Source organism: Dama dama, chromosome 30 (assembly GCF_033118175.1).
Source record: "Dama dama isolate Ldn47 chromosome 30, ASM3311817v1, whole genome shotgun sequence".
Taxonomy (NCBI): domain Eukaryota; kingdom Metazoa; phylum Chordata; class Mammalia; order Artiodactyla; family Cervidae; genus Dama; species Dama dama.
In genome coordinates this window covers 72,325,354-72,337,978 of record NC_083710.1, presented here as the reverse complement: position 1 = coordinate 72,337,978, position 12,625 = coordinate 72,325,354, and the positions used below count along the sequence as shown (strand labels likewise).

General features: G+C 41.2%; 1 protein-coding gene across 2 annotated transcripts in view; it reads right to left on the bottom strand.

The window, feature by feature from the left end:
* The window catches only part of LOC133049097 (ATP-binding cassette sub-family C member 4-like), a 120,592-nt gene that overhangs the window by 36,071 nt on the left and 71,896 nt on the right, over positions 1-12,625 (bottom strand). For both annotated transcript variants that reach the window (XM_061132996.1, XM_061132997.1), the window contains 4 exons: positions 7,935-8,054; positions 6,659-6,769; positions 3,136-3,236; positions 1,848-2,039 (listed from right to left, as the gene is read on the bottom strand). In XM_061132996.1, coding sequence (XP_060988979.1) covers positions 1,848-2,039; positions 3,136-3,236; positions 6,659-6,769; positions 7,935-8,054 — 524 coding nt within the window. The remainder of the gene's footprint in view (positions 1-1,847; positions 2,040-3,135; positions 3,237-6,658; positions 6,770-7,934; positions 8,055-12,625) is intronic.

Sequence of the window (12,625 nt, the reverse complement as noted above, 5' to 3'; positions counted from 1 at the left end):
GCTATAGTCCATTAGACAGGTCTGGGGTGGTGAGAGTTTTAAAGAGCAGTTTTGGTTATTTACAGAGTTGTCTTCTGTGTGTGTGTGTATTGGTTCCTGGTTGCTCACACCTGTGTACTACTCACTCACCCTCTCATCCAGCAATCCGTCAGTACCCTCTCTGTGCCCTGCAGAATGCCACTTTCTAGGGAACAAAGATGAAAATAAGATGCTTCCTGATTTTAAAATGCTTCAAGGTACTGTGAAATACAAACTTCAAATTACAAAGCATGCCACAGGTGCTATCTTTTAATTTAATTATGATAAAATTCACATAACAAAAGATTTAACTACTTAACCATTTTATTGGACAGTTTGGTGTTCAGTACATTCACATTATTGTGCAACCAAGCTCGAGAGTTTATTTTTTTTGCCTCATAAAACTGATATTCTATACCCTTTAGACAAACAACTCCTCATCTCCCCTCCCGTAGTCCCTGGAGACCACCATCCTACTTCCTATATTCTTGAATTTGACTGGTCTAGGAAACTCACGTGAGTGGAATCAGTTTCATTTTTTTTGTGTCTGGTTTATTTCATTCAGCAAGATGTCCTCAAGGTTTATCCATAGGCCAGAATTTTCTTCCTTTTTAAGACTGAATAATAGTTCATTGTAAGGATTTAGTTCCTTCCAACTACTGCCTGCTATGACCACAGGTGTACTGTAAATGCTATGTGAAAAGAAAAGATAAAACACTGAGGAAGAATTGAGAGTCTCAAAGATGCATTAGAGTCGAGTCAGAAATTGAGGAGACTTTCACCATCCAGATGATGGAGGGGATGAGTCTCTCAGGTTGAGGAGCAGACTGCACACTGGAAGCTGGGAGGACATAGTGTTTTGGGAGCACCTACACACGATCTGAGTGCAGGGGTGTGTGTAAATCAGGAGACATACTGGCCACAGAGGGAGATGGGGCAAGGGCTTCCTACCACCTTGTCTGTTCTGGTTTAGTCTCTTCTTCAAGAGTCTGCCCTGGTCCCAGTTGAGGATCCCAATCTGAGCATGAAAGGAACATCACCAGCAGACATGGATGCTGGCAGGTCCAGGTTACTAGCCTCTCTGTCATCTCCAATGTGAATCTTCCTTGCTCCCTTCAATTTGCTTTCGACTCTGAGTGAGTCTCTAGGTCCTATCTCCATCTGGGTCTCTGGTTCCTCACTCGTGACTGAGTCGTGATTCTGGCTCTTCTCTAGTGGCTAAGAGCTCAACCCACAGCCTCTACTGGAGTGGGCTTGGGGCTGTGCTGTGGTTCTACCAGCAGCTCACTCAGGCCAGTAAAGTCAGATCTGTGTTTCAGAAAGAAGCAGTCTGCAGGGTGGGGCAGGGCGATGGCAGTTCAGTATTGGTGAATGAGGACAAGTCTACGGGAAGGGCCAATGGAGAGAGGAGGAGGCGGCAACCAGAGGGCACCATAGGAAGAGGAGGAGATCTCAGAATACAAAGAAGAAAAGATGGAAAGGCGGAAAGGTAGGGGATATTGGGCAGTTAGTGGCAGGGAGCCAGGGCTGACTTCCCAGACTTAGTATGAATAATCAGGTGTCCTGTAGAGTGTCCTGGGTCAGGTTAAGATTGAGCCCTGGAGTCCAGGACCCATCTACCATCATGAGGGAGCTCACTCCACAGGGAAAAAATTGCTGGTATCCCCATTCCATGGTCAGTTTCCAAGAAAGATTCACCTATGATGTCACTGATCTAATCTGCATCCATTAGGAACAGAGTCCCCCTGACACACTGACACGGAAGCCAAGAGCAGATGTGGTGCTAAATCTTTAGCTGGATTTTAAAGGGGAAAATGGCTTAAACTAACCTTTTCTCTTGGGTCAATGAGCGTGTCCAGGTTCTTCAATACCAGAGGCCCATCCAGGCTGTACTTGACGTTAACATAAGTAAAGTAAATCCTTCCTTCATGAGGCCAGGATGGTGGTGGACGATACTCGAGTTCCCAGGGTGCTTCTTTCTCAAGGTCTGTATATTCAATCCCCCTTTCTACTGAAATCATCTGAAATGCATATGACATCACACAAGTTAGTGTCAGACAGTCTTGCTTATGAATTTTAGAGACTGCAAGTGAAACCTTCTGCTTTTATATCTTCACATTAGCTTTTATATGGTATAGAATATCTCAGGTCTCAGCATCCACAAAGGACAAAAGTAGGGGCCTTTTGTCTTATGGGGCCTTGTGTGATTTGCAAATTTGTTCATCATCTTCATCATCTTTTACTTACAACTACTTCCTTCAACTTTATATTAAAGCTAAAAGAATTAGAGAAATAAATGTTTAAGATTTTATTGCTCTACCTTTCACATCTGAATTTTTAAAAAAGAGAATTTTTTCAAAGAAAAGAACACTTATGGACACCAATTAAAAAAGTGTGGTTACAGAAGGGCCACATGTTACAGATGAGCAGGACTGGACGGTCATCAAACCTCATTTTAATAATTAGTCACGTTCTCTGTTAGAAGACCGAAATGAAAAGACTTCATTTTTATTGTTTTTCTCCCTTTAGGAGAAGGTGCAAATATTCAAAAAGTGTATAATTTACATATTGACCAAGGCCTCTGAAACAACTATAACTCCACATCTTTGAGAGCACATTTTGAGAGACAGCTTATCCTACCAGAAAGAAGGGCTTCCAGCAGTTTCAGGTGCTCAACACATACAAGAATAAATGATAAAATGTGTTGGGGGGAAGGCAGAGGAAACTATTAATTAAATAAACAAACCTCAAAGTACTGACTTCTTTTTTTTTTTAACCAAAAATGAAGAATTACCCCTTAAGAAACAAAGATAAACAAGCTGCTAAGAAATTAGCTCATATTGTCTCCAGGTTTACATGACCTCCCTCCTACAGAGACATTTATTATACTTAAGGATAATCTGTGACTATAAAACCTGTTGACATTGAGCACATAAAACTGAGAAAAAGATGTATATATTTTAATTAACATTAAGCAGATGGAGAAGAATAAAAAAAAATCCCTCTGTTAACAATGATGCAAAAAGGATAGTTTTACTATTTTACATTAGAATTGCCTTTATTCCATTTAACAGCAAGGAGACTTGAAAAGACTAAGAATGGAAAGACAAACATCACCATATTCTCAACTTCGGTACTTTGCCTGATACACCACTGGAACATCCCCGTAAGTGTGATGATTAGAGACAGGACCAGGCCAACCTCCCCAGGATTCAAAGCTAAATGAGGAAGAAGAGGAATAGTCAGTCTCCTTCTCCACCCGCTTACCTAGTCCCTTCTGTCACTTTATGAAGAAGACTTCTTTATTTTTATAATTTTTATTGGAGCATATTTGATTTACAAAGTTGTGTTAGTTTCAGTATACAGTAAAGTGAATTAGCCACACATATACATAAAATCCATTCATTCTAAAATTATTTTCCCATATAGGCCATTACAGAGTATTGAGTAGAGTTCCCTGTGCTATATAGTAGGTCCTTAATAGTTATCTATTTTATACTAATATATAATAGTGAGAAGACTTCTTTATGACATTTTAATCAATTGCATGTAATGATAATGTTACTCATAATAATTACTGTCTATTGATTGGGACCATAATACAGTGAAAAAAACACTATGAATTTAGAAAGAATTAGACAGATGATTTTATTAATCTCAACTGGACTGACATACAGTTGACAGTATTATGTGGGTGAAGATCATGTCATTATTCAGACTTTCATCATTATGGCTTCAATTATCATTATGTAATCTCACTTTCTATGTCGAATATAGCTGCAGTTGAAATCACAAAAACAAGGCAATCAATTCTAGGAGCCAGTGCTTTTAAATCTAAAGTAGTACTCTCATTTTTCATCATTAAAGACTATGATTTGGAGTTATTACTATGAAATAGTTAGGAATGGTGAATTCATGTCACACATGCCCAACCTGCTAATCTTGTACCCGTACAGCAGTGAGGATATTGATCTTTGCTACAGAGAATCTTTCTTACCCTAATGTACAATTACCTATAACTAAGAGATCCAGGTAGACCTAAAGCTAAAACCTAAACTCTCATTTGTGGAAAAAGTTTAATAGAAAACTTGATTCTACCCTCCCAACTACAGGACATTACCTGGAATGTTCAGAATGTCATGTTGCTACAGCTGTGTAGACCTCAACCCATTCAAAGAAAGATGAAAAGATAAAAGGTTTCAACAAGGACCTACAGCAAATAAATATACAAAGAAAGTACCCGAAGCAATCTATAGATTCAATGTAATCCCTATCAAATAACCAATGACATTTTTTTACAGAATAAGAACAAAAACCTTTACAATTTGTATGGCAACACAAAAGACAATGAATAGCCAAGGCAATCTTGAGAAAGAAAAATGAAGCTGAGGGAATCAGGCTCCCAGTCTTAAAACTATACTACAAAGCTTCAGTAATCAAAACAGTACGCTACTGGAACCACAAACAGAAATATAGATCAATGGAATAGGATTGAAAGTACAGAGATAAACCCATGCTCCTATATCACTTAATCTATGACAAAGGAGGCAAGAATATATAATGGAGAAAAGACAGTCTCTTCAATAAATGGTGCTGGCAAAACTGGACAGCTACTTGTAAAAGAATGAAATTAAGACACTCCCTAACACCATACACAAAAATAAACTCAAAATGGATAACAGACATAAATGTAAGTCTAGACACTATAAAACTCTCAGATGAAAATAGATAAAACACTCTCTGACATAAGCTGAAGTTGTAACTTTTTGATCCACCTCTGAAAGTAGTGAAAATAAAATAAAAAATAACAAACAGGACATAATTAAACTTAAATACTTTTATACAGCAAAGGAAACCATAAATAAAATGAAAAGACAACCCATAGTATGGAGGAAAATATTTGCAAATGAAATGACTAACTAGGAATTACTCTCCAATATATAAAAGTCCATGGTTCTATATCAAACAAATAACCCAATCAAAAAATGGGCAGAAGTTCAAAAATGACATTCTCCAAAGAAGATATACAAATGGCCAAAACAGCACATGATAAGATGCTCAACATCTCTAATTATTAGAAAAATGCAAATCAAAACTACAATGAGGTATCACCTCACACCAGCCAAAATGACCATCATCAAAAAGTCTACAAACGATAAATGCTGGACAGGATGTGGAGAAAAGGGAAACCTCCTACACTGTTAGTGGGAATGTTAACTGGTATAGCTACTATGGAGAACAATACAGAGGTTCCTTTAAAAACTGAAAATAGAACTACCATGTGATCCAGCAATCTCACTTCTGGGTATATATCCAGAGAAAACCATAATTCCCCCCCAGTGTTCATTGCAGCACTATTTACAATAGCCAAAACATAGAAGTTGGACATAAATGTTCACCAACAGAGGAATGGATAAAGAAGAGGTGGTATATATACACAATGGACTATTACTCAGACATAAAAAGGAAGAAATAATGCTGTTTGCAGCAACATGGATGGACCTAGAGATTCTCATAAGTCAGATTCAGAGAAAGACAAATAGAATATGATATTGCCTATATGTAGAATCCAACAAAAGGCTACAAATGAACTTATCTACAAAACAGAAATATACTTACAGATGCAGAAAATATAAGGGTAAGGGAGGGGAGGGAAAATTGGGAAGACTGACACATACACACTGCTATATATAAAATAGATAACTAATAAGGACCTACTATAAAGTGCAGGGAACTCTGTAATGACTTATAGGGAAAAGAAGCTAAAAAAGAGTAGGTATATGTATAGCAGATTCACTTTGCTGTACACATGAAGTGCTGTACACTAAGACAACAGTAAAAATCAACTATACCCCCATAAAATACTTTAAAAATAAAAATAAAAGAATGGCCCAAGTGAGTCAAAGCAGGTACCCAAGGCATCACAGATCAGCTGGAACAGGCACGTTCATACCTGGTCTTTGTTCCTGAAGATTCCAAAAGCCAAAAAGAAAAATTCTTTCCAATAGGGCCATTTATCTGAAGTATTATTTAAAATGAAAATTACTAAAAACATGCATGCAGCCCAATGTTCATGAGGTAGAAAAAAAGAATCTAAAAAGGGGGATATAAGTATAACAGATTTGGGTTTCCCAGGTAGCTCAGTGGTAAAGAATCTGCATGCTAATGCAGAAGACACAGGTTTGATCTCTGGGTCGGGAAGATCCCCTGAAGGAAATGGCAACCCACTCCAGCGTTCTTGTCTGGAAAATCCCATGGACAGAGGAGCCTAGCAGGCTATGTCCATGGAGTTTCAAAGAGCTGACATGACTTAGAGACTAAGCACACAATAACAGATTCACTTGGCTGTATATTTGAAACTAATACAACATTATAAAGCAAATAAATGCCAATAAATCATTTTTTAAAGGTCTCAACAAGGATCTACTGTAAATAAATAAATGGAAAAAAAGATAAAAGTTCTCATCAAGATGCAAATGACTTCACATGGACCATGCTGTGGAGTCACATGCTACAAAACCTTTAATACAATTCATTAGAATCAAAGAGTATATATTAGACAAGTGGCAAGAGTTTAAATTAATAACTGGAAATGAAGCTATAAACTGTAAGCATTTCATAACTATTCAGATTTACTTACTATCTGCCAGAATCAGGGCCACAAAGGCAACAATAGTGACAAAGATGGCACAGATGACATCCAGATACACAGCGAGCTGTTGGGACATCGTCAAAAGCAGGAAACAAGCCTCTGGATTTGTGAACCATAATATAATGAATAAACATAAAAACCATGTTAGCTGCTTCTAATGAAGGAGAGCATTTTGCTTAGCTAAGCATTTACACAAGGGGACAGCAAAGTTACACATTCAAGGAAACTGAAGATTCCAGAAAGCTAGGTTCTGACAAAGACAACATATAGCACATATAGAGTCAGTCCAGTGGCTTTGTGAGAAGCATGCACTGAAAACTTCAACTCACTGGTTATCAACAGAAATACAATCACAAGGAAAAAGAGGGAAAAAATTCTAATCCACACATTTCCGGCAGTGCTAGACCTCAACATGAAGGTCATCCTCTCACATGTCGACTATTCCCAGCTCTCTGATAGCAGACAGCATAGCTCACACTGTTTCCAGCACCTTCTGCACTCATCACACGACCCTACATGTGTCTACTTTTAGGAGCCAATATCTAAAGGACCATCAGCTAACAGGATCTGCATGCAGCTTTTTAAATGCAGTCATTATCTTCAAAACAGAATAAAGATTTTAGAGACAGGTCAAAATTTTACAGACTTAGTGGAAATTCTGAAATTTCTTCCTAGAAAAAAATTCACTGATACAAAGTATGATGAAGTGGGTGGCAAATCAGGAAATTATATTCCTCAATCACATCTGCCACCCTGCATACTCTGAAAGGAGAGGCAATAAACTAAAGCCTGTGGGTCAAAAACAGCCACCACCTGGTTCTGTAAAGTTTTACTGGAACACAGCCATGGCCATTTGCTGACATATTACCTTTGCCTGTCTTTGTGCTACAACAGCAAAGGTAAGTAGCTGCAATAGAGACAGTATAGTACAAAAAGTCTACAATATATTCTACCTGGATCTTTACAAAAAAAAAAAAAAAAGAAGTTTCATAACTCCTGCCCTAAAGAAAGAGAAAACCATAGGGCACAGTGATGGAAGGACGAAGGACAATGCAAACAAGGCAGGGGAGAAAAGCAGGGGGTGATGGGGAAGAGGGGCGCACAGAGGGATGCTGAGAGGAAGGGGTGGGGGAGACAGGTGTGCAGAGGGGGATGGGGGGTGGCAGAGAGAGAGGTGGGAGCAGCCAGGCCACCTGAGAAGAAGGTCAGGCCTCAGGAGGCAGCAGATCTCATCCTTTGAAATCATCTCCAGAAACTGACAGACCTGAGTGCAAATCCTGGTGTGAGTCGAACAGTTTCTGAAACTTGTGTTCGGCTTTGTACGCCCGGATGGTCCCGAGTCCTCGGAGAGAAGATGCTAAGTGAGAAAACACTGGACTCTGTGCTGGGGAAGCAGAGACAGACAAACAAGAGAAAGTTAGGAGACTGGATACAAGGAAACCACTGCCTCCCGGGCTCTGTGGTCACATGTCCTGCCAAAGGGCACACCCAGGGCTTCCTAGAGGGCTGCCTAGGGAAGGAAGCTGCCCCTTTTGGAGAAGATCCTCCATGTGACCCTCAAACTCCTGTTCACACCAACCTTCACTTTAACAACCTGGAAATTAAGGATCCTCTTTGAACCCACCTTTGACCAAATTCAAATTGAAACTAGATTTATGTAAAGGAACTCTTTATTAATTAATTCATCAAGGTCCTCTCAAATACACCTCCCTCCAAATTCTTCTGGCATCTCTCTATGTGGAAATTGTTCACAGTGTTTTTTAAAACATATTGAAGGATAGTTGATTTATAACAATGTGTTAGTTTCAGGTATATAGTACAGTGAGTCACTTATTTTTTCTGATTATATTCCATTATAGGTTATTACAAGATACTGAATAAAATCCTTTGTGCTTTACAGCCAATCCTTGTTGCTTACCTATTTGACATGGTAGTGTTTATCTGTTAATCCCATATTCCTAATTTATTCCTCCCTTCCAGTCCCCTTTGGTAACCATAACTTTGTTTTCTATATCTCTGAGTCTATTTCTGTTTGGTATATAGTCTTTTACTTTTTAGATTCCACGTATAAGTGATGATGTATCATATTTGTTTTTCTCTGAATTACTTTACTAAGAATAATATTCTTTCCATCCATGTTGCTGAAAAAGGCAGTGTTTCATTCTTTTTCATCACTGAGTAATTATTCACTAATTTATTAGTCAGTGGCATTCCAAAATTTAATTCATTACAGTCCTCACCACACTGAATTTTGATGAGCTACCTGCGTGCTGTCTCCACCTTAGACAAGTAGTCTAAGAGCTGGGATAGAGTCAGTACACCCCCACCCTGGACCAGAGCCAGACCCAGGACAGGGGGAGACGAGTAAGGGAGCGGACAGTCTGCCGTCTCCCCCATCCTGGGCCTCCCCACACCTGCGCCAGGAGTCTCTGTGTGATCACAGAGCACCCGGTACTGCACCGCCCTTGTGCCCACAGGACCCGGCAGATGGAGTCTTTGAACAGTCTTGACTTCCACTCCAGGAACCTGATGGGTGTTTTTATAACTGCCTGCTGGATACATGTCCTGGTGTTTGGAGGTCACCGTGGCATGTGACACTCACACCACCTTTTTAGAATCCAACAGTGGCCTTGATGTCCATTCTCTTTTGAGTGACTTCATGTGGCTTGGGGTCTGGTGTCACCTGACTGGTCATTCGTTTCCTGTCATCTTCTCTAGGAGCACACTGACCACGAGCTCCAGGGTCAGGCTCCTGCCCTTCAGGGAACAGGTGGGCTGCAGGCTGCAGGGCAGGGAGGACCCCTTAGGGTTCTCATTCCCCACCGTGAACGAGGCTGTAACTTGCTGTTGTCAGTGGCAGACTGTGACACTGTGACCTCTGTCCGGGATGAGTGATAACTTGTGTTTAATCAGCAGGAAATATCGACATCACCTTGTTACCTGTGCATCTCCTGAGAAGAGCTGTTAGTAAAACCTGGGTGTTTAAAGGAAGTTAAAATCACTTATCTTACAGGAGGCTATGGAAATTTTATAAAATGAAAGGGAAAAAAGTCAAGGGGGAGAACTCCAAATTATTTTCAGGGCCTGACTCTTTAGCCAAACATCCAAATGTCTGTCTGGGTGACAGTGTAGTCAGTACCAGAGTGCACATGGGCACTGCAGTGGGGGTGGGGGCTGGGGTACAAGGGGGCAAAGACACAGAACCTCCTCAATGTTTAGGGTCCCTGGTTCTACCAGCAAGGAAGGAGCAGGCTTTCTCCTGTGAGACACTGGAGCTCAGAGGGTGGGAACCCCTGGCTGGGGGAGGACAGCTTGGGCTGGAGGCCAGTTGACCATCCACAGGACCCTGGGGCTCTTTCCACCTGGGGGTGTCTGACCAGAAATCCTAACTATTAGGGCCCCACCTGTGACACTGACTTAAAGGGAAAACCTTCTCTGAACCTGATCAAACATGTCCCCTTTATACGTTGTTCAGGCAAAGACCTGAAAGTGATTCAGTGGTGCTGTGCGTTTGATCATCCAGTTGTGTGCCTGTGTTCTCATTTCAGCATCCACACTGCTTTCTGTCTTCATTAAGTTGAATAACATTTTATTTTAGCTTCCTATAACTTTGCCCTTATAAGAGCAACACAAACACAGACTGAGCTCAAGCTCCAAATAAGAGAGGCTGGGACCTCTGTTCAGGCCTTTTCAACACCCCAGCAGGTGTCCCAGTCCAACCCCAGGACTCAGTCTGGAAGCAGGGTGCTCACAGGGATGATGCAGGTGAATTCTGGGACCATCACCCTGTCAGAAGGATGCCAAGGGTCCAGCTCCAGAGGGCACAGAAAACTCACTAGAACCACTCTCATTTCCACAACAAATGTGGTGACATCAACACTACTCATCACAGACAAGGCTTCTGAGCAGGGAGCAGACTTGACTGTTCACCCAGGGACAGTCCTGGAATGAACTCTTCAGCAAGGCCTCCCTCACCTGCTTCTCTGTCGGGAGATCAAAGCTGCAAGTGATTCCAGCAGGGATGGTGGGCAGGGTCGACTTTAGAAACCAGGTGTCATCTCAGCCTTGAACACCTGGGAACCAAACATCCCACCACGTACCTCACCTCATGCCCAAGAGTTACAGTGGGCCAGAGGGAACGCACACCTGTGAAAAGCCATCCTGTTTCTTTCAAACCCCACTTAGGGCTGAGCAGGATGCCAGGATGAGTGAATGGGAGGATCTACAAAGACAATTAACTCATACAGGGGAAGAGAGGATGTCAAGGCTCTGGTATTATCTTGCCCAATGTAACATCCTTTTTCCCACAAACACTGAGCTCACTGTCCTGAAGCAGATATGTAACAGACATGGCATCACTCAGCAGTCACAGACACGTGTAACTTTACATTTCGTGTGACTGACAGCTACATTTTCCACAACCCTGAGGACACTTGGGAACAAACCCCACAAGGCCAGCACAACTTCCCTGGCAGGGGGAGGGAGGGAATTGCATGCAAGGACCCTGGGCTGACAGCCTTCCTGCAGGTTATCATTCATGCTCTGTGAGACCTGCTAGTTGTTGTTGTTCAGTCCCTAAGTCATGTCTGACTGTTTGTGACCAAAAGAACTACAGCACGCCAGGCTTCCCTGTCCTGCACTCTCTCTCAGAAGTTTGCTCAAATTCATGTTCATTGAGTCAGTAATACCACCTAAACATTTTATCCTCTGTCATCCCCTTCTCCTGCTTTCAATCTTTCCCAGCATCAGGGTCTTATCCAATGAGTTGGCTCTTCAGATCAGGTAGCCAAAGTATTGGAATTTCAGTTTCAGCATCAGTCCTTCCAATGAATATTCAGGACTGATTTCCTTTACAATTGACTGGTTTGATCTCCTTGCTGTCCAAGGGACTCTCTAGAGTCTTCTCCAGCACCAAAGTTCAAAAGCATCAATTCTTCCATGCTCAACCTTCTTTATGGTCCAACTTTCACATACATACATGACTACTGGACAAACCATACCTTTGACTATACAGACCACTGATATCTCTGCTTTGTAGTATGCTGTCTAGGTTTTTCAGTTTTTCTTCCAAGGGCAAGTATCTTTCAATTTCATGACCATGGTCAACATCCACAGTGATTTCAGAGCTCAAGAAAATAAAGTCTGTCACTGTTTCCACTTTTTCCCCATATGGGATCCCCATCATGGGATGGGATTGGATGCCATGATCTAGTTTTTTGAATGCTGAGTTTTCCCCATCATGGGATGGGATTGGATGCCATGATCTAGTTTTTTGAATGCTGAGTTTTAAACCAGCTTTTTTCACCCTCCTCTTTCACCTTCATCAAGAGATTCTTTAGTTCTTCTTTGCTTTCTGCTATTAGAGTGGTATCACCTGCATATCTGAAGTTGTTGATATTTCTCCCAGCAATTTTGATTCCAGCTTGTGATTCATCCAGCCCGGCATTTCACACGATGTACTCTGCATGTAAGTTGAATAAGCAGGGTGACAATGTACAGACTTGAAGTACTTCCTTCCCAATTTTGAACCAGTCTGTTGTTCCATGTCCAGTTATGACTGTTGCTTCTTGTCTTGCATGCAGGTTTCTCAGGAGGCCGGTATGGTGGTCTGATATCCCCATCTCATCAACAATTTTTCAGTTGTTCTGACCCACACAGCCAAAGGCTTCTATGTAGTCAATGAAGCAGAAATAGATGTTTTTCTGGAATTCCTTTGCTTATCTATGATCCAAAGGATGTTGGCAATTTGATCTCTGGCTCCTCTGCCTTTTCTAAATCCAGCTTGCACATCTGGGTGTTCTTGGTTCATGTACTGTTGAAGCCTACCTTGAAGAGTTTTGAACATTACCTTACTAGCACAGAAATAAGTGCAACTGTGCAGTAGTTCGAACATTTTCTGGCATTGCCTTTCTTTGAGATTGGAATGAAAACTGACTTTTCCAGTCCTCTGGCAAC